Source organism: Haliaeetus albicilla, chromosome 13 (genome assembly GCF_947461875.1).
Source record: "Haliaeetus albicilla chromosome 13, bHalAlb1.1, whole genome shotgun sequence".
NCBI lineage: Eukaryota > Metazoa > Chordata > Aves > Accipitriformes > Accipitridae > Haliaeetus > Haliaeetus albicilla.
This window is the reverse complement of record NC_091495.1, coordinates 26,435,161-26,456,841: the sequence shown is the minus strand read 5'-3', so window position 1 is coordinate 26,456,841 and position 21,681 is coordinate 26,435,161. Positions and strand designations below refer to the sequence as shown.

Sequence of the window (21,681 nt, the reverse complement as noted above, 5' to 3'; positions counted from 1 at the left end):
CTTCTCTAGAGCATTGTCCTAAACCCCAAAGCCGAGACGAGCGACGTAAGCGACTGCCTATTCAACTTCATCTGAAATCTGGGACACCGAGAAGCATCTTCTGTTGCTTAAGACCAATCTATTTGTGCTACGCCTACCTTTCACTTTGTATTTCACTCTAACTATTACTAATTCCTGTGAGTACAACCCTACAGGAAATCAACAGCATACTCTATATGGTACTTAGAGGACATCCACAATGAATCCAAATCACTCATCGGCCCCAGCAGAAGCGAGAACAATGGGGAAAACCTGCGACAACTGAGGAATCTCTGGCTCTGATTTTCAGCCCTTGTGAACAACCTTTTAAAATTCATATTTTACAAAGCTGAGATGTTAAAAACCCCAGATTTTCACACACACACACACAAAAGAGTTTTAGGTAGCTGGAAATATCTTGACACTGAAATTAACTCATTACTGGGAATTCTCTTCATGGTAATAAGGAACAAATAGCAAAGGATCTAAGCACCCAAATCATTCTGAAAATGAGTTTGGTTCCCACGTCATTTTGTCATTTGGTAAACGGCCTCCGGTATTGAAAAGCTGCACTCCCCAACTTTTCTTATTGTCTTTAACATTAAAACTATTTCTTCTTTTAAGTCAAATAAGAAACATTTACAGTCTAGCAAACCAAATGAAGGCATGGTGATTTTAAAAAATATTTAGGCGGGTTTTGGCACTCCTACAGCTCTCCAAGGCCCAAGTCTTGACAGGTTCTATTCTGTGTTATAGGTACAGCAAATGCATAGGAGAAAAACCTATCTGCCCTTACCCAACGAGGTTCGGACTTGTGTTACCCAGCTAAAGAAACTGAGAGGGTTTTGCGTGCCTTCTAATTGTCAGTTAGACAGGACTGTCCTCAATTTGCAAGGTGTTTTCTCTTTTGTAGAAAATGGGAAAATAGTTTACTTACATTAATTTCCTCAGTTTTAGGAAGATTGTTAGAAACAGTTACTTCTTCCTGTGGAAAAGGAACGTTTCCTTCATCTCCAGCTGCTTCTGGGTTACGTTCTTCAGGGAAATCCACACGCTTCCCCTCAAGGCAATTTTCTGAATGAGTACTGGCCACTTCCTCGCTGTCAAGGATACGTATCACAGCTGGAAGAGATTTATATGATTTTAACTTAACTGCTCTATAAATGAGATGCGTTTAAGCAACAGGAAGTAACAGAGGGAGCAGGAGCCAAGAATACAGTTCTCCATCCTGCCACATACATCGGGCTTTCCCCAAGCGCTAGAAACCAAAACCATCTACCTGGGAGCTAGTTATTCTTCACAGCCTGAATACTGAGGGATGCATCATCTTTCAAAATAGTAACTCAAGCAGCAGATCCCATAGCACACAAATTACTAGTGGTGTACAACACCGAAATAAATAATGATCTCTCCTTCTAACATTTTACATTCTACCAGTTTTCTCAGTACCTTTGTCCAGAACAGGAACATTGGCTATGCATTTGCTACAAGGACTTTCTCTGAGGAGGGTATTCTTCTCTCCACAGTTTAATAAAAGGTAGCGGTAACATGCTAGTACTACTTCAGTCTGAGACACCTGTAGCGCTATGGCAAACTGCACGTTTTACTTGAGGCCTTCAGCTACCTTAACTCACAGGACATCTCCCACATACTGTACGTACATTCACCCTCTGCCTGCAGGGATTCAGAAAGCTGTGGGTTTGTTGCAACTGGTATGGCTTTTTCTTCTGATGAAGAGGACATTTTGGACTCCTGCTGGTTTGCTTCACTGCACGAACAGAAAGAGAGAAATCCATCATAAAGCTTCAAAACAAACCTTGAAGAGCTTTACAAATTACTTTCTCACTGTAAAGTCTTCAAGTTTCCAAACAGAAAAAAACTAAGAAAAACGAGAAATTCCTTTACCAACACATCGACATTCAATTCCCGACTCATCTTGTGCAACAAATCAAGTACTTAACATTCTTCCCAGCTATCTCACACTGGGTAATAACATAACAACAGAGTTGTATTAAAGAATAATATATTATTTGTCTTCCGTAGAAAGAGTGCAACTGCCATACTCGAGGTCTAGAACCAACTGAACAAAAGTTTGTGCCACTGTAAGTTACCGCTTGAAATTAAGGGTTATTTCATCGCTAACGTCTCTCACTAAGCAGTTGCAGCTTTTAAAGTACCTGGTGAGAAAACTGCTTCCCTTTCCAGAAACAAATAGATGCTAATCGACCACACACAGAAAATAGAAATTAAGTGTATAAAATACTGCCAGAAAGTATTCAAGCCCCACAATAAACCCACTAAAGTTACAGGAATCTCAGGTGTAATTTTCACCGACATAACATTCAGACAAAAGCAGGGCTTCTCTTCACAGTATCTGCTTAGTAACCCCCTCAAACTGTACGAAGGTGCATATAGCCTGCTGAATGAAATCCTTATCCCACTACTTTGGGGTCTGCAATGATTTGAGAAAAAAGGCTCAAACTGACAGCTCGTCAATTTGACTTCTATTCATGCCACATTAGTTCTGTCCACAGACAGAAAGGAACAGGAAACCTGTTGTATTTAAGAACACAGGAGAGAACCAATACCAGCTCAAAAATCATAGTTTTCAAACACAGGAAAGCCAGCAGTCACGTGTTGTGTGAACCTAAAGGTGTATCTATTTCATAAACTTACCCTTCACTTGCAGTCCCAGAAGTAGCAGCCTCAGCAGCTTTAAACAACCATTTACCATCCTCAGGAAGGGTAAGACGGTCAGCATTTGATTCTTCCACAAATCCTACAAAAACAGACAGATGGGTGACTTCCCTGTTGCACTTAACATCATTTCTTTTAAAATGCTCATATGATTTTCAAGAGAGCCGTAACGCATTTCACCTAGGATGGTGATCTAACAAAAGAACGCTACCAAGACTTCAAATGCACAGAAGGTCTGAGTTCTTCTGTCCAGTAAAACAAGAAGTCTGATGCATAGTTTCCGTCAAGAAAACAACATGGCCATTGACATTCTGTTTACAAACTCAACTTGATATGGTACTGACCTAATACATAAAAACCTCGGGAAACACCCCTCCTTCTTAAAATTGGGTCATAAGTTTTTCTTATTTCTCTTTGGATATTTAACTCATCCCAGCAATGCTTCTTTCCTTTCTTGATTTCATTTCCCCTCTTCTACAAGAATGCATCTAGGGTTGTCTCCTGTTCTTTTCTCTAGCGATTGACTGGTGGTGTTGAAACCCAACTGCTTGCTAGCCTGCTTTTCTCTCAACAGGCCAAATTTTAGAGACACCCTCCTCCTCTTCTTCTTTGTTTCTGCCGTCTGCTTCCTCCAGATCCAACAATTACCTTTGCAGACAGTACGCAGGACTGGGATAATTTTGCTAGCTCAGGCCAAACAAGAGCTATACTGACTGCCCTCTAACGCTCCCAGAGTACTGAAATTGTACAGAACTGTTTGTACCATAGTCCGGCAATGACAAACTTTCTTCATAAGGTTGTTCTTTAATGATTAGGACCTTCTCATTCTTTTTAAGGAAAAGCACCCTTGATTTCTTGTCCAAACACAGGGCAGCTAAAATCAGACAGGCAAATGTTTTGACCTATCTTACTAGAAACACTCAGACCTGGAGAACCCCTTTTACCCATGTACACGGAGTCCCTGTCTGGGCACTGCTCTTATTGAAAAAGAAAAGGAGCTGGGGAGCTTCAGGAGCAGCAGTCACTCTCCAGGATCCTCCGGAATCATCTCAGGCTTAGGACTGAATCAGGCTGCATATGATGCGCTGATACTGGAGTACACGCTCCCCGCTACAAACTGTTTCGAGACCTCGGACGCAGAACTCCGACACTTGCATACCTCTCCCAGGAATAGCAAACTTTTGTTATAAGGAGCTGAGCGGACTGAGCTCTGTTTGTCCGATCCTGACTGTAGCTGTGTTTACACATCTTCTCCCTGTTCCTGCACTACTGTCATTCCCTGCTCTTCATCACTGCTCACCAGCTAGTGAGCGACATCTCTTCTAATCTGCCAGCAGACCTGCTCATATGAACACATCCTCAGCAGCTGCACTGGCTTGAATGAGTTGAATTGAGCTGAATTACCAAAGACCAGCTGAAACAGGTTTGGAAAAGGCTGCATAAGCTGTTGAGCCAGCAAAAGGAGCAAGCATAGCTGTAATGAGAAGCAGATACACAAGCAGACTCACTTCCCAAAGAAAACTATTTAACTGAGCACTAACGAGGGGGGAAAAAAAACAAAACAACAAAAAATTACCTATCTAGTCAAAGCATGCCATACGCTAAACGTGCTGTAAAAAAACCTGCAGCCTACAGAAGTACCCCTAAAACAGAACCAGAAGCCTAAGTTTTCAACTTGTACCCCTCTCAAAACTCCCACAAGTCGCTGCTGCCTCTCCGCTGCAATTACACACAAGAAATGCCAGCCAAAAGCAGTATACATTCAGAATGTCCACGAGACCTAAAAAAGGGCTCAAAACACAGTGGCAATTTTAAAAGCCTAGGACAAGGAAGTGCCTCGGACATTTGTGAATGCTCATCATGGACTGTTGCACCCATCAGTAATTTAGCCTTTTGAAGACATTTGAAAAATGCAGAAGCTTAGGTTATCATAGCAGGAAACACACCAGCTGCTTTTCTCAGTTCTGATGAATCTGGTTGTTCCATCGGGAAGGGTTTCTCTTCAACTATTTCACTGTCTTCCTCCTTCTCCAGTTCTTCAAAATCGGCAGTTTCTTCAGTGGAAGAATTAGCTGGATTAGCAGCTATAAAGATGACTTCATCTTCAAAATCGCCAGGTGATTTTGCATCATGATACTCCAAAGCAGCTTGGTCTGACCTGGCAGAGAAGTTACTGTTTTCTTTGCTGACATCTGTTTTCTCCAAACCATCTCCAGACTCTTCCACTTCAGCACCACCTTCCTCGGGATTGCTCAGAGGAAACAGAGTTGGTTTATCTCTACTTTCAGACCAAGCATCCTCCACCGCTCCGTGATGATGCTCAGATGAAACTCCAGATGGTGCTTTATTATCTTCCGTTACCTTTATTTTTTAAAAAGAAAGTTCACAATCAAGATCACACATATGCTTTTTGTCAAAGCAAGACAAAAAAAAAGAACAAATATATACCGATACTTGTCAGTTTTACAAGTGTCACCTTAAGCAAGGCGCTACAAAATTAGTTCTCATGCTAGCACTATCTCAGCTTTTAAAGCGGAGTGTAAAAACCAATCACACTGTTGACTGCTTATTGAGTTTCCACAACCTTGGAGAATTAAGATGAAGTGGGCCTTGTAAGTGCTTGCTTACCCTGTCATCTCAAGGCTGGTCATTGGGTTCACTACTGTGCTTTCAAGAAGAGGGAGCTTTGCGTACCTAAAATCGTAACTCCAAGGTTTCTCTTTTTTTATGCTTGCCTTTTCAGCTTGTATGCACTACTAACATATTGTAGCGTTCACTATGCCTGTGGCGTGGAACAAGTAAATTAATCCGGCCACACTGCACTATTACTAAGAACTTCCTACAGGAGAGAGAGCCTCTTCTTACAGCTGAGTAGCTCTTTATAACAGGCAATAACAGCTACGATAAAAACAGGTGAAGACAATTTGTTAGTACAGGTACGGAAAGCTCCTACAGGTAGATACTAGCACATGCCCCCGTCCGTTTGGTACACTACTTTGGCAACTGCATGACGAGCTGAATCAGGGAAGCCACCTGACAGAACAAAAGGAGGAGCAGAAGGGGGCAACTTCCAGGTGGACAGACTTCATTTGACAACTATACGAATGCTATCGCTGGTGCAAGGCAAGAAGCAAAACCAAGAACTTTAGGGCTAGAGAAGAGACAGCCATACAGCTCTCTTCATCGGCAGCCTATTTTTACCATAACTTAAGGAAACCCAGGCCTTGCAAAAAGAGAGACTGAAAGTAAATGCGGCTCATGACTTCTGTTGCTTTCAGAGGTGTTTCATTCACAAAGCTTAACGAACCCAAACAACTGACTCAATCTGTATTCCTTACCTTCCTGCCATACCACCATTTCAAAAGGTATAGCGGGAAGCTGCACACATGCAATTTGGAACAATCACAGCGCCTAGTGATGCTGGAGTAAAAACCACCAAGGTCGCTGGTATTTGTTATGAATATGTTCCTGCAGGCAGGTGATGTTACAGGTCTAACATAACCTTTTTTGACCAAATTCAAGTCTGCCGTTCTGATTTGCTACTCCAGTTCTCAATATAAGGAGTTTTGGAAAACTTGAAAAAAACCTAAATCAAATCACAGTCTGTAAAGCCTTTAACTATAAAGATCACTAACTACAGGCCAGCATACCCGAACAGTCCATTTTGCATTCAAGTTCTCTTCCCTGAAAGATACTCTGCGCTCCTTTGCTCGTAGAGGAGGAGGTAGAGATCGTCCTGGAGATGCAGAAGGAGTTGCTAGGGGTGTAGTGCCAAGGCTGGATCTGAGAATAGACCGAGGAGTAAACGCAGGAAAACCAGAAGCAGCTGTGGCCAAAACTTTTGTTACTGTTGATAACGGCTTTGCTCTTGCGACTGTAAAGCAAGAGGGGAAAAAATATCAGCCTTGCGTGATCAAAGTCGTGGTCAGTTGTCCATTGTATTTCCCTCCTCTAAGAAATTACCTTCTCTTGAGACCGATGAAGGCAAGTGGTAAGGCTTGGCTCTCTCTCTGGCCAGTTTCCTATGAACTCTAGGAAGGATCTTGCCACATTGGTGCAATGTAGAATTCCTGGCAACTGCTCTCTCTCTCAAGCCAGGCTCACGATCATTCTGATGAACAAAAAGCATAAAGCAAGAAGGTAACTGATTACAAGAAGTTCACCGCACACAACTAAAGTATTAGTTCAAATTAAACTGAGTTTGTACCAGCAGAGAGGACAAAGTTTAGCCTCTGCACTGCTCTTTTTCCAAAGGGACAAAAAACTTAACGGTATAAAAACCATGCGTTTTATGTTTCTTATGACTCTTTTGGCTTCTTTCTTCTTTTTTTTTTTTTTTTATTAATGCAACATAAAATGTTAGCGTTCAAATTAATTTCCTGAAGAAACAAGGATATGGCATCTTCTTGTCACAAGCATCAATACGCAGAATCCCCGCAAAAAGCCATCACTGAATTTGACAGAGACTGACATCGCTTAACTGGCATCACTTACGTTGCCATTCCCTTAAGTGGATTAAGAAACTGAAGCATATACATTCTTGCTTGTAGGCATGCAAGTCAAACTCCACAGAGCTATCGAGCACTTAAACAATGAGACGGTTAAGCTACAAATTGCATCTCTAAGGATCTATGTGCACTGAGAAGTCCAATTTTTAACTTACACTCGTTTTTATTGCACGGAACAAAGTATTTCACAAAGCTATGGGACAATGTGCGTACGGCAGTTAACTTAGAACTAAACTTTCCCTCTTCAAGACTGTTCCCAACGTCCTGCTTCCAAAAGGATGCTACGTCCAATAACCACACGCATGCTGAAAACATTCCACAGTCTGAATCCAACAGGGTTTGTGTTAAGTACTTTGGTGGTTTCATGTTAAACAAAGTTTACAGGCTTTTGGTTCGGTTGGTTGATCCTGTTTTTTAAAACACAAACCTTAACCACAAGAGGTGTCTCCAGTAAATTCAGCTCTGATGCTCTTGAAAAATTCTTTTGTGAGGTGCAACCAAGCATATTTGATTTCAATGGGCTGGATGCCGTGAATGAAGTAGAAGCGCCGCATGGTGACTGCCAGCTACCACCCTGTGCTGCAGAAGTTGAAGGAACAGGACGAACCACCAAATCCAGCAATCTGTGAAGATACACAATTGAAAATATGAACATAAATAAATACATGAAATAAAATCATGCTGCGCTCAAGACATCTGAGATGATACATAACAAAAACATTCAATGAACAAGAAATACAGGTGAACCCTCACTGCTGGGCTGATGTATCAGGCCCATGAACAAGTTGCAGGCCTTCTCTTGTTTTTTCATTATTTCGTGACATGTCACACTTCATTTCCTAAATCCCTGCCATCTGAGGCAAGAGTAATGCAATTTTACATTGCACAAGTGATGTAATTCTCACATCAGAAGAAAATTCCTCTGCATTTCAATGCTGGGGCCACTTCAAATTCTCCACTTAGTTGTGTCCCCAAGCCGACCTTTTCTTTAACAGGTACAAAGCTAAATTTTGTTAACGGGTGTCCCAACAAATGCACCGGGCAACTCTGCATCAGGGAGAGGACGTGTTATGACTGGTGGTTCTGTAGCTCTAGGCCTAGAATGAAAAGGAAAATGTAACTGACTTTCACTCCCCTCAAGTCCAAACGTACCAGAATTCAAGTTTCACCTTGAATATACTACCTCTAGGAAAATCATCTGACAACTGCTAGCTTCTTTTTTGCTCTTTATAATTCTGCCTGGTTTTGAGTAAAAAAAAAAAAAGAAAAAGGCAGAAACGAAGCAGAAACTGGGCACAAAGTGGTAAAAGATTACTATTTGATCACACAATCAAGTCTACCAAAACCTGTACACCAATAGCTTGTTGGCAATCATGGTTTTCGTTTCAGCTACCTTAAATTCTGTAAACACATTTACTGTAATGTAAATAGATGTATTTGCATAAATGAGATTATCATAGCAGAAGAACTCTCGCTCCAGGTATTACTTACGGTGAATTGATTCTTAAATGTTATCTCCTGTAGGTGCAAAAAAGCCAAAGAAAGCTTTATTCAGGTGCCCCTTCCCTCCAAAACACTAACATAATTCAAGTGGATTTCTCTCTCTCTCTCTCTCTCTCTCTCCAAACACGCAGCTCAAGACTAAACTTTGTTAAAAGGCTGCTTACCTATCACGGTGTGAGCAACTGGTTTTCTGCTCATTTCCTACCCCTACTTCTCCAATTTTGGACAATACATTACTGATGAACGTTGCTCTTGTACGCACATTTCCTGCATTTGCTTGTTTTGTTACTGTTGATAACGGCTTTGCTCTTGCGACTGTAAAGCAAGAGGGGAAAAAATATCAGCCTTGCGTGATCAAAGTCGTGGTCAGTTGTCCGTTGTATTTCCCTCCTCTAAGAAATTACCTTCTCTTGAGACCGATGAAGGCAAGTGGTAAGGCTTGGCTCTCTCTCTGGCCAGTTTCCTATGAACTCTAGGAAGGATCTTGCCACATTGGTGCAATGTAGAATTCCTGGCAACTGCTCTCTCTCTCAAGCCAGGCTCACGATCATTCTGATGAACAAAAAGCATAAAGCAAGAAGGTAACTGATTACAAGAAGTTCATTGCACACAACTATCTCTGCTATTTCTAATTAGTGAATACATTTCCTCCACAGATACTGTAAAATACTGCCACTGCACAGAGGAGCAGCAAGTTCTACTCCTCGGCACACACCAGTTCCACCTGGTAATTTCAGCAAAGGGCAAGGCAGACTACGACAAGAACAGAACCTACAACTTCAAGCTGAAACAATTCTGGCACTCGGCAGAACCTTACTCCGATACGCTTGTCCTCACCCGCAATTTTCAAATGGCTTACGAAATAGCAGGCTTTCCCTTGTTTTTCCTGAAACACCAATGTCCGAGATGACTGAATATTCAGGGCAACTGCAAATTACAGTGGGTGCAATGATGTGAATATTAAAACGAGTAAGAAAAGGCTACCTACACACACCTTCTGGCCGAATGAATGTTTTCAAATGCAGGACCTAAACCTTCCAAGACCACCTTATAAGTGCGATCCACTGGAAAACTATGGTTCCGGAAAACAGAAAATGTATCACAGATTCATAACAGAAGTTCGCAAAACGCAAAATTTAATCTGGCTGTTTTGAGAAACAGAAGTTAGATAAGAATTTCTGTCATCAAAGGGGTAAAACAGAAGTTGTGGAATCGCAGAGCTCATGCTATAACCGGAGGAAATAAAAAGAAAACCGAACCAGCACACAGATTTTACCTGCGGATTGGCATCCAGACTGCTCTCAGCTAGAAAAATAAAGTTGTGTGCAAGATTCAAGAGGTGACGTACAACATACTCTTCATGCCACAGAAAGGAGTGACACAAACAGCGTTCAGCAATCTAAACCATTATTCCTTAGATGCAAACAAACTATTTTAAGTGGAGTCAACAATGGTCTGCAACACTTAGTTTATAACTTCACGCAGTAGCTTTGGAGTAGTGAAATACTTTGTTCAACTTTTAGGTTCAGCTGTAACGGAAAGTGTAGAAACTTATTCCTAGTATTTCAAAGAATGGTATAAAAAACAAAGCGTTGATTTTTATTTTATTTACTACCAAAAATGGTTAGTAACACCTAACAGAAACCTGCACACTTGACAGAACTTTCATGCTTACCGTAAGATTAACGTTCATTGAACGATTCGACTGCAGCGCTGGGATATAGTTGGCACGCTGCACATGGTGGTCTAAAGGAAATCTAAGATTCCGAACAGCAGCATTGCTCTGTAAAATCTTCTCCAAACACTCCTATGAGAAATAACACATTTCAAAAATCTGTCATGATTCTGCCTCTTCTCTTTTCAAAGAGACCGTTACGATTTTTTTCGTGTCCACACTTACTTGTTCAGTGCCTGTGAAAGGTAGCTGCAGTAAGTCTTCCATTAGTCCCATCTCCTGACAGATTTCATACACATGTTTTAACAGCTCTTTGATGTTTAACCTGGTGGCATGTTGCTGCAACAGACCCCAAGCCTCCACCACGCACCTGTAATTAAATTTTTTGAGATGTAAAGGAATATTAACAGAATAACCAAAAAGATGCCCCCAAACGACTGTATTCAGAGTTTAAAGGGAATTTAGGGCATGGTGATTCGTATTATTTGTTCTCCACCCTTCACAATATTTGAATGCCAAAACGGTGGGATAGGTTTCTTTACCTATTGGACAACAACACAGTGAGGAAAAGCCGCACTTCACTGCTGCTTGACATTGCTGGCTTCATCATCTGTATGTATCCGAGGGCTCGCCTACGCTCTCCTTGGCACATCAGGGATTGAATAATTCTCCTGTGCTGCCATGACACAGTTTTGATTGTAGCTGGATGAAAGAGCAGGGCCAGTGAATTCTGTAGAGGTTAGAGGTCAGGTGTATTATGATATGCACATGCACGCACGCCACAAGAACATTCAAAAGTATCTTAAGTAAGGGTGGACGTGTGTTAAATAAACTTAGATGACTAACTACTATAGATAAAAATTCTCAAGTATTTGCAAAAAAAAAAAAATCCAGTTAGCCGTACAGAACAAAGCGAGTGTTTTAAAAGGAGTAATTCACACTTTTCCAGAGTAACCAAATCTCTGTCTACAAACACCACTTTTTATAAATACATTACTAAATAATAAGCTATTCTCCCAGACAAACAGCTATATTAACTTCGTGACAGGCAAAGAACAACCTTCAGCATCAGAAAGAACGTGAATTAGGTTGAACAGTCACTTCTGCAGTCTTCTGCCTCAAACCTTGCTGCTATGATCATAGTTTTAATATTTAAAGTACCTAAAACACTGTCTTTGAGGAAGCGCTCCATCGGTCTGCTGAAAACAACCTAAATGGATGGCTTTGAAAATGCAAATATCAAGCATTATTAAAGTTGATTTCTTCTTTGTTTTAATCAATTTCCCGTCAAAGTGGCTAAAAGAAAATTTCAGATTATAACTTATTGCTGAAGATGTCGTAGCAGTATGACAAAAGGGCTTCTAATGTGGTAGCACCTGTTAGTAGCTAAGCACCGATTTTTTAAAATCATTTTACAGATTACAGCTTTGGACTGTAAGGGATGTCTAACTGAACTGTAACGTACTTACTTCGTAATCATTGTGATCTAGAAGCCAAAAACCTTCAACAAGCTTAACAAGTCCCCAAGGGATAGCAAAGGCAGTTGGGAAGGAGTCGACTGAAGTCTCTGTTTTATTCGGAAAGGAATGCGTGATATCTAGCAGCAAGTAAATTGTCTGACATCAAGTATCTAGTTAAGGCTAATCAATTTGGAAGACCAAACATTTATCACATCACGTTTCAAAAAACACAGTGAAATCAGAATATACAAGTGGTAGGAAGCAGAAAATACTGCCGTATTAGTCTTGCCATTTGGAGCTATTATAACCTGAGGACGGTCAGGTCCTAACCACAAAACTGCATTCTGAATAAGTAGCCAGAAAGAAATACTCTTTGATTTCTGTAAGGCATTCAGAAAGGTTAACTTTAGATACTTAAATACTTCCGTTGTTACAAACTCAGGCTCCCTCTTTAGTCACTGGAGCTACCAGCTGGACATTCAAAACACCTGAACATCCAATGCTTAATTATTAAAGCAAACAAATTCTACCAGTGGTTTTTTTCCTCATTTCCAGAGTATATAGAACAATGTAAATGAAGGTGTCCTTACAAGACAACGTAGCACTGAATGATTGACACGGGATTTAAAACAGTATGCGGATCACTCATCGGTAGTGTCATTTTCTCTTTCTGACATCCGTTTTTAGGGACATATTCTAATAAGGCAGCTCTGGGGTACAACCGTTTTTAAACCCCTTGCTCTCTAGGCTCCCCTCTCGGGTTAGGCAGCAAACAACAAAAAGTAATTCTGTATATTTCAGCAGCTTAAAAATTAAGTTTCTGCCCAATGACTTTTCTCTTCTCTCTCCTTCTTATTCGGCGTGCCTGCACTTCTAACAGAACAAAAGCAAGCACTGCTATCTGGGCTGGAAGACGGATGAACTGGGCAAAAATCAGGTACCGGTTAGAAATCCTTCTGCTCTCAAGCAGCACGTATTACTGCATCATCCTAGTAAGCAGCCGTTTGCTACAGATACGGGTGCTTTAAATAATTAAAAACTGTGCTAAGTTTTGAGAAAAACCAAGGGAGATTTTTATCTTTAACATTTCTCAGTAAACCTGTTTTCGCATGTCAGAAAAGACTTTGCAACAAAACATTAAAAAAAAAAAATCATAAAGAATCCACAGTACAAAGAAATAAAGCAATGCTCCTGTCCACAACTTCATTCTAAACTAAATGTTTTCACTTGCACTGTGTTGGAAGCATAAATTCAAAAACGTTATTAAACGCGCAGGTGACAAACATTTAAGAACATTTATGTGCGTGTGCTGAAGGTGTAGTAAAAATAACGAGAAAGGATACAATTGCATGTTTGTAGCTTTCTTCAATGCCTTCTAGCAAATAGAGATCCAGCAGTGCCTGAAAATGAAAAATCAAGAGTTTTTTAAAAACTCCTGTCTTTCATGAATCATTGGCTTTTGGGTGGGGCTTTGGGGGGTTCGTGGCTGTTTTCAGTGAACATAACACTCACGTGTAAACTAGCAGGTGGGTATTTCCCAGTTCCTCCTTCATCTCTCCGCCACAGCTTCTCAACTTGGTCTCCTAACTGGGAAACCATTCCATCAATCATCAAGCAGTCAGAATCCCATTTTCCTCTGGAACAAAAGGTAGCAAGGATTTGGAGAGTCAAACGCTAATGCCAGCCTCTCAGTGTAACAGATCTCCTCCAGTCAAACCAAACAAAAAAAAGCTCCCATGAGGCAAAGAAAGTGACAAACACACAAAGGCATGATTATGACTTGAAACGCACATGAAAGAAATGTCTGAGTCAGATGAAAGACGTCTGTTAGATCATACTGAATTATTAGAGGAGTTCCAAACAGACATCCTGGAAAGCTCCCCTGCTAAGGGACCTTTTCGTTTTCAGGTTCTCTCTTTTGCTGTCTTACTTGTAGTACAAAGGAAGTGTGAACAAAGTTTTTTATGTGCCAGAAATAACCACTCTCCTACTGTCTAACAGAGGAAAGGGAACAGTATCAAAATACCAGGACTATTCTTTAACGCAAGTCTAATGCCTCCCGTTGGAGTGTCCCAATACACAGCTGTGAGAAGACACCACCACGGAAAGTTCAGATTTTGTTCTCAGCATCTCACTTTTGTTACTGAAAAAAAGTTGTTTTCAGAAAGCTGAGCATACAGGTGAAGTTTAGTGTCATCTTAAGCAGCATTTATGTTTCTATGCACATACCCATTATGTTTCTATGCACAGACCATTACAACCATGGATGGGTGAACCTTTAAAAACTGCTTTCTTCACAAGTCCATCGCAATCTTTGGCTGACTGTGACACTACCCTTTAATTTCCCCGTAATAAGAAGCAGAAAGAGCACACTGGAGGTTGTATGCTTCTAAGGAACACCTGAGCCGGTATGTAAGTTACTTGAGAAGTAAGCTAAGTAAGATGAACTTTAAAGTCAATAGCCACTACACCGCAGCTTGCACCTTAACTCATCTTGCAGCATCCTGTTCTTGTTTGCGGTGCCATAGCCTAAGCTTCGTTAGCTCTTTATTTAGTTTTCAGCACAATTTCCAAAGAAAAATCTATTCTCGTCTAATCCAAGGCATATCACCTATATGCTAGTGAGCTAGTGCAGCAAAGAGAGTTCACGTTCAGCAAGTGACTTTTATCCAACAGCCAGTAGAGTGCTAGGTGTGCCAACTACATCGAACTCTGACTATCTCATCAAATCACACAAATGTACTTGTGATTTAGGCCAATACAGTTATTACCCTTGCTCGCTAGTCAATAAACGAGATGAGGTTTGTTTGGGGTTTAAAACTTGCTTTCTTCTCTGTCCAAAACACCTGTTCTGCGAACACCGTGCTTTGCTGAACGGGAGATCGCTGACCCTATCCTGAACACATGACCTTTTTCAGTAGTACCAAATGATACAGATTGGCCGCTGGATTAAGTACGCTACCAAGAAACGATGATGCCAACAAACAGTACTAAGCAGAGGTATATACAAATATTGTAACACAGGAAAGTAACCTCCGTGTTCAAGAGAACGCATGCATCACTGAAGTGAAGAGGATTGCCGGCAACTGCATTAAGCAGAGCAAATACCAACTGTTGGTAGCAAAGCCACTCGCTGCCACTTCTGATTTCGCAGTGGAAGTGTTCTCGAGTTCTCCTGTAAGGCTTACCTTGATAAACGCTCAAGTTTCTGTCGATGACCAGTGTAGTAGCTCTGAATCAGAGGGTAATTGTAGAAAGGTCTACCCAAACGCGCATCATCATCTACAGGCAATAAAGTAAAAGCAAGTTAAAGCAGCAATATCACATTTTGAAACTAAAACGTTTGACTAAAAAGACAGAAGATCATACGAGCTAAGCCTCAAGAAGCACAGGCAAGCCTCCAACTTTGAAAGAAGCCAATCCTCTTTCTGCCTTTGCTAACGGAGCGGTAAGACACAAGACTCAACTCCTTCTTCTCTCAAGTGCCATTTCAAGTTTACAATTGAGGTAGCATTCAGAACACGTACTGCAAGCAGAAGCTCACTACAGAAAGGACAATTCTCAAAGGGAATGGTTTCTTAAACATGTCATGTGAGCATCTGTGAGACAATGAAGGCTGACAATAGACTTTATAATCCACCCAAATAAAGAAGTATTGCCGAGGTGTCTTTTTTCCTCAAGCAATGAATAAAAAGTTCCAAACACGCAGGTAATGCCTTTGCTGTAAAAACAAGCATTCCACTATCTCTGGTGGAATAGTAATTTGTTTAAAATCCCAAGTCTTTCAAGCTGTGGACACAAGCAACTCCTTCAAGTCAGAGGCTTATTGCTCTTTCTAAGGATCATCCAGGAAAGAAACTGCTTGCATTATTCTGCACTATGTATTTGAAAAAACCAGTAAAATCTCCGTTTCACCAACAGAACTTCAGCACTGACAAAACATTTACAAAAACATGGCTAAGCATGTGTTCATCGGAATCACTTACTGGATAGTCTCCCTGTTACAAATGTATTACAGTTTATGCTTACCTAAACCCTCTGGAAGGAGACTGGATCGACAGAACCAGATGACCACTCGTGCATACAAAGAAAGGAGGCCAGTTACCACCTGCTTGTTTGTCAAGTCTGTAAAACCTGAAAAAAAGGCATAAGATGATTTTTGTTATCCAATTCCTTTCATTTTTACAAAACCCCCTTCATCATCCCAAATAGAAAGTATAGAAGTAACGCGGTAGAAATCGCGGTCTTTGCATTTCTCACTCTGTGGCACCTTCTTATTTGAAGAAAAAAAACACATTCGCCACCAAACCAAAAAAGCAACCCCTACAAAGAACCAGATTCACTAAAGGTTAGAAGAAAAAAAAACTAAAGCCGGAACTATTAAATACACTCACGAATAAGACATTTGTTTTTCACGTAGCGGGGATTTTTACCGTAGCAAAGGGATAGTCTTCTTTTCCCCTCAATATGCCAAGGACAAGTGATAACGTAAAAAGCTACAGAAGCTCAAGTAACTTACTTCACAAATTACTCATTTGCGCTTCCTTTGTATTTTCTAGCAATTTGCAATACAACATTCGCATGCAATTATGAATTGCTAGCTAAGAATTAACAGGAATCATTTGCAGCGCTACCACATCCGGTTGCTGGAATCTCCACCCAGCTGCTTACACAGCTTCTTGCTGAATGTAGCCTCCCCTACCCACCTGCATGAACTCCACAACCAACTATTTCCCTGAAATCAACGCATATTAAGTGGTAGTCCCAACTTCTCAGATTTCAGCCCCTTCTCCCAGCTAAATTTGGCTGTCTTCCAATCATCAAAACCAACAGAAGCTCATCTTTCCACACTTACAACTCAAGCATAATTCCAAATCTTAGTAAAACATACCAAAGATTTCATAGATACGATTACAAACCTTTTTCAGTAAGCTCTTGTGCTTCTGTTAGAAAACAGGTTAAGACCGTGCTAAGGTTGCTCAAAAGCAACTGGCAGTGCTGAAGAGACTGTAAGGTCTGCGGGTCAACAAAGTTGCGAGAGCCATCAAACAGCGGAACACCTTTTCAAGAATAAATATTACATCATTAGCCTTCAGAGCAATTTCAGAGTTTCAAAGTACGCTTAAAGAACCCCGTGCAGTACCATATACCGCCACATTCCTGAATAAGCTCAGTCAGAAAGAACCATTTTGTGTGTGCAGAATGACTACACTAGTACTCACATATTTGGTCAAACTCATCTTTTGCATAGATCACTTTCTTCCACGTCCACTCAAGAACAAACTGTAAATTAGCAGCAGAACTTGGCTGCGCTTTAAAAAAAGAAAACAAAAAAGAAATGAATCGACAATTGCAAACTAGAAAAATATATAACGTAAGAACAACGTAAGAAGTATTACCTTCAGATGCCCAATGTTTAATGCATCCAGTCAGCAGTTCTAAAGAACCTGTCTGCACAGCAGCTGACAATACCGCTTCTAACTGCTCCTCCTAAACGTAACCGACAAAATAAACTGAGAATCTTACATGCTTTCAATATCTGAACCAGCAACAGCAAGCGTTTGTTTCTAACTGTACACTCATTCAGACATCACACAGTCCACTAGTACACACGCAGCTAATTCCACATTCCTTTTCTTAACTCTAGCCACAGGCTGCACTGCTTGTTGGTCTGAGAAACACGTTAAGCTTTTCCTCTAACATTTCAACTTACTGAAGGCTGATTCTAACCTTCATTTGCATGCCTCTGCAGTATAGTCTCAGTTTACCGAGTTCCAATTAACTATTTCCGGTAACGTCCTCTGCTAATACCCGTCACGCATTTTGCGCGTAGAAGTTTGCCATCAGGAATGCGTGAAGGGGACAGAGCAAAGACAACGGTGCAACGCTTGCACGGAAACAGGGAAGCTAAGGTCAAGCAGCTTCCTAGACTCTGAAGACATGAAGCAGTTCAGACACCCAAAACTGTATCATTTTCTAAAATGACAGAAGAAGACGTGAAACATTTAAATTCTAATAGGTTTAAATTGTAGGCTGCTCAAATACTGTATTATAATGCAGTGGTAATCCTTGAGAAGGATAACGCACAGCTATGCACAGACGTGCGATTATTAAGTAGCAGCTTATTTCAGCTGGTGTTGTGATACTTCTTTCAGGTGAAATGACCCTTCACAAAATTTTACTTTTGTCTTTTTGGTTTTTTTTCTTTGTTTGTTTTTTTTTTAATGTGTTTTTTTAAACACATTCAAAAGTAGCTTTCCCTTCTAGGCAAAATCATTACATTCAAAGCAATTTCTACACATTGGAATACACATATGATATGTCCATCTTTTTCTGAAAACGGGTTTCAGACAAGGAAACACACCAGATACTACTTACGGTGGCAAACAAAACTCCAAACCCAGCTTCTTGACCCTAATTCTGAAATTTGTCTTACAAACTTTCAAAAGAAACCCCTGCTCAAATGCATAACAAGTCTCTCAACGGTATGGCCACAATTCAGCAAAGGTTATTAAAACACGTCTTGATTGCCCAAGCTATTTCCAAACCGGAGCTGACATCAGAACATCCCATTTAAGAGTCTACGTCAGGCTTGCAAAATAAGCAGTCTATGGGCTAGGGCAGCTTGCCAAGAAACTTATTTTAGCTACCACACTGTGCAGAAGTGTTATTTGCCTTAACGCATTTCCACAAATCTGGTGAACGATCCAGTAGGCAGGAAGATGAGGGCAGTGAGAAGACCGCTCTCCCCTTCCTACTAATGGCTCCACTGTGTGACGACTAGCTAGCTAATCGTTTAGCTTAGATCCTGCCTGGGTGAAGAGGGGCTGTTCATCACAAAGGCTCCGTCTCTCATGAAACTCTTCAGATGAGAGAGAAAGGTTGGTGCACTGCAAATGGAAAACCTGTGACGAGGGGGGTGCAGTCACTATGGTGGGACAAAGCAGAGAGAAGATAGTGGGTGTCATGAGATAAAGGCAATTCAGGCATTGCAGCAACAAGGGGGCAGTCTAAGCAGAGTAAATTGGGCTACGAGGCTACAGAGGTGAAGATCTGCTTTGAGAGGCTGCAGGAAAGCCTACTGATGAAGGGAAGATGAGGGGGAGCGGTGATGAAGTTGTCGGGCAGAGCTGACGAGAGTAATTGTTTACCACAGCCCAATTCCTTGGAAGCAAGTGATCACGTCTAGTGCAGCAAGCTGATGTTTGCAACAGCTCGCATCCGAGTGAGACACCCCCATAGTCAGCTACTGCACTGAACATAATGCTTTGAGAAACCGATGGGGTGAAGGTTGTTGTGAGGGAAAGATGCTTTATGGTGCGCATGACCAGCACTGCCTGCACGCTTCCTTGTGCGTATCTGTGGCACGGAATTAAGAGATGGGTCTCTCAACGCAGATCTCTTAGTGCTGCCCCCACTCAAACTCGCTAGTTTGGATTGAAGAATACTGTAACTTCTGCTAACTCAAGTCAACACCTGCATTTCAATGCAACTTGCAAATAACAGGAAAATCAGATTATCATGTCTTGTAGCCTCTACAGCCCTGTCAGACAAGATGGATGTACTTCCCCCTTGATTCCCTGATATGCACTCACCTGACTCAAACTGGATGGCTGGACATCAACGCATGTTGGAGACAGCAAGCCAGCTACAAGACACCTGTTGTAGCTATCATGAATGGCTTCACTTATTAAAGGACCACGTTTCTTTAAAAAATTCAAGGCCTGAAACATTAATCAAAAACTACGGATTAAGACAGCAGTATTATTCAGTCACTAAGGTTCTGAATAATCGCTAAGAGAAATAATACAAATGTTCACTTAAGTTGTTAGAAAGCTTGCATCAGTAAGCACTACTATGTAGAGTCTTAAAGACGGCAGCCAAACTAACCGCTACGGTTTATAAAAAATATCCTGTAAAACAAAAGGTCAGCCCTTGCAATGCTTAATTAAGTATTCTCTAGCTTCTCTGTCAATACACAGACCTCTTTTTACCCTGAACACTGACACAAAATATATTCTATCTAAGCTAAAGCTAGCACACAACTTTAAATCACACTTTGGAAGACCCTTTCTGTGCTTGTTTGTGCAGAAGTTGATTTATGTTGGAAACACTTAGTGAGCTGAAATTTAATTCAAAATTATTTGTCACAGGCTGTGCAGTGGCTTGGAACTTTTAATTCGGCCAAGTGCGGGAGAAAAAAAAAAATCATTTCTTCTCAAACAGTTAAGTAATATTTCATTTTCTCCATTCTGCCCCCCTTTTTCAAGTTAATCAGGCATCAAAACCCTAACTCAAGACTATGGAGGCAGTTCCACTGATGGGTAATGCAGAAGTAACAGCCTTCCCCAACTTCCACAACATTTTTGTTCTTGCTCCTACAGCAACGTTGTATTCCGCTCTAGACATTCAATCCCTCAGCGTGCTTCAACAGGAGACAGTGGTAGTTTTACAGTCCCAAGAGTGGACCTAAAATGTTACCATTTGCATAAAACTGGCAGGACACAATTGCAATCATGCGTGTGGATGGGCAGGATGGGCATAAAATAGTCTCCGACACTGAAAGCAGTGCAATAGAAAACATAGGAAAGGTTCATCTCTTGCCATTCTCAATAAAGATACAGTAAAAGATCACCTCCTTCTGGAAGCCGATGCAAGTCATACGAACAACTCCGGAGTTCAGCAAGCACGTACCATCTGCAGAGACAATGAACGTTTGACAGCCTTCCATACTCTCGCACTTAGCTTATGACCAGTTTACGTTTTGTAAATAGCAGTATCCGGAAAGCTGTCACTGAGTACCCATTTTCTTCATCAGATCACTTCCAAACTTATTTTTTTGAAAATAATTACTGCGTGTAGAAATTTTATCTCTAGTGCTATCGAGGTGCTCTGCTCTGAGCTTCAGTTCAACCTCATTTCATTTGATGACCATCACCACTTCACAGGCTACATTACAAAAGCACCAAACCCCAAAACTCAGCAGACTGTCAGATATGTGTCACAGTATTAAACACCTTGCTAGTACAACGTAATCAAGGGTTGGGCTTGTGGGCGTTTGGGGCTTTTTGGTTTTGGATGGGTTTTGAGTGACAAACAATGAACAGGAGAACCAATAAATGGCATTTGACCTCACTTTAAGCTTATCACTACCAAAAGCAGTGAAATACCTACCAAAATTGTAGGAGCTTGGATGAAAAAACTGCTCAGGTGGTGGATGAGAAAGAGCAACTCCCCGACTTAGACTCCGCTCGTGTACCAGAATATCCAAAATGGGGTTTGGAGAAGTCATGCTTATTACAGCATCCAGTGACCACAACGCAAAATAGGGGCAATCATGAAGGAGTTCTTCTGGCCTGAAAGCAAGCAAGTGCATAAGCTAAACACCGACTTTCAAATGATTGATTTGCAGGGATATTGAAAACAACTTAATAAAAATATACCTTAGTGAATCTGGCATTTGAGCATGATACCAGCGATTAATGTCAAATACACCCAAGTAAGCAGATGCTTTTCCCTGACCACATGTATTCACTTGCCAGCTGAAGAGTGATACACTGGTGTCAGGCGATATTACTGTAAAAGACAAGACATTGTTTCTTGTTTGTAGAAAATAACGCTATAGCTGATATGTTTAAAACACCACTTCCTATTTTGGCTTAATTCTGTTATATCACTCACGAAGCACAACACTCACTGAGAACAACAAAAAAAATTTACGGAATAGCAAACATCTCTGTGACAGGTTTCAGTCATACTGCCCCTTCTTCTTGTATCACTCAGCAGGCACTACTAATTTCCAGATTGGACTCAATTACAG

General features: G+C 41.0%; 1 protein-coding gene across 1 annotated transcript in view; it reads right to left on the bottom strand.

The window, feature by feature from the left end:
* The window catches only part of LOC138688628 (protein ELYS-like), a 36,986-nt gene that overhangs the window by 4,459 nt on the left and 10,846 nt on the right, over positions 1 to 21,681 (bottom strand). Inside the window, exons 8-31 of the mRNA XM_069800575.1 lie at positions 21,305 to 21,437; positions 21,036 to 21,217; positions 20,497 to 20,558; positions 19,457 to 19,585; positions 17,261 to 17,351; positions 17,084 to 17,173; positions 16,781 to 16,921; positions 15,891 to 15,995; positions 15,050 to 15,143; positions 13,374 to 13,497; positions 13,205 to 13,261; positions 11,871 to 12,017; positions 10,944 to 11,131; positions 10,627 to 10,771; positions 10,402 to 10,533; positions 9,131 to 9,278; positions 8,891 to 9,041; positions 8,234 to 8,320; positions 7,647 to 7,870; positions 6,366 to 6,562; positions 4,662 to 5,076; positions 2,695 to 2,797; positions 1,680 to 1,786; positions 956 to 1,140 (exon numbers count right to left, since the gene is read on the bottom strand). Of these exons, the coding sequence (XP_069656676.1) occupies positions 956 to 1,140; positions 1,680 to 1,786; positions 2,695 to 2,797; positions 4,662 to 5,076; positions 6,366 to 6,562; positions 7,647 to 7,870; positions 8,234 to 8,320; positions 8,891 to 9,041; positions 9,131 to 9,278; positions 10,402 to 10,533; positions 10,627 to 10,771; positions 10,944 to 11,131; positions 11,871 to 12,017; positions 13,205 to 13,261; positions 13,374 to 13,497; positions 15,050 to 15,143; positions 15,891 to 15,995; positions 16,781 to 16,921; positions 17,084 to 17,173; positions 17,261 to 17,351; positions 19,457 to 19,585; positions 20,497 to 20,558; positions 21,036 to 21,217; positions 21,305 to 21,437 (3,437 nt within the window). The remainder of the gene's footprint in view (positions 1 to 955; positions 1,141 to 1,679; positions 1,787 to 2,694; positions 2,798 to 4,661; positions 5,077 to 6,365; positions 6,563 to 7,646; positions 7,871 to 8,233; positions 8,321 to 8,890; positions 9,042 to 9,130; positions 9,279 to 10,401; positions 10,534 to 10,626; positions 10,772 to 10,943; positions 11,132 to 11,870; positions 12,018 to 13,204; positions 13,262 to 13,373; positions 13,498 to 15,049; positions 15,144 to 15,890; positions 15,996 to 16,780; positions 16,922 to 17,083; positions 17,174 to 17,260; positions 17,352 to 19,456; positions 19,586 to 20,496; positions 20,559 to 21,035; positions 21,218 to 21,304; positions 21,438 to 21,681) is intronic.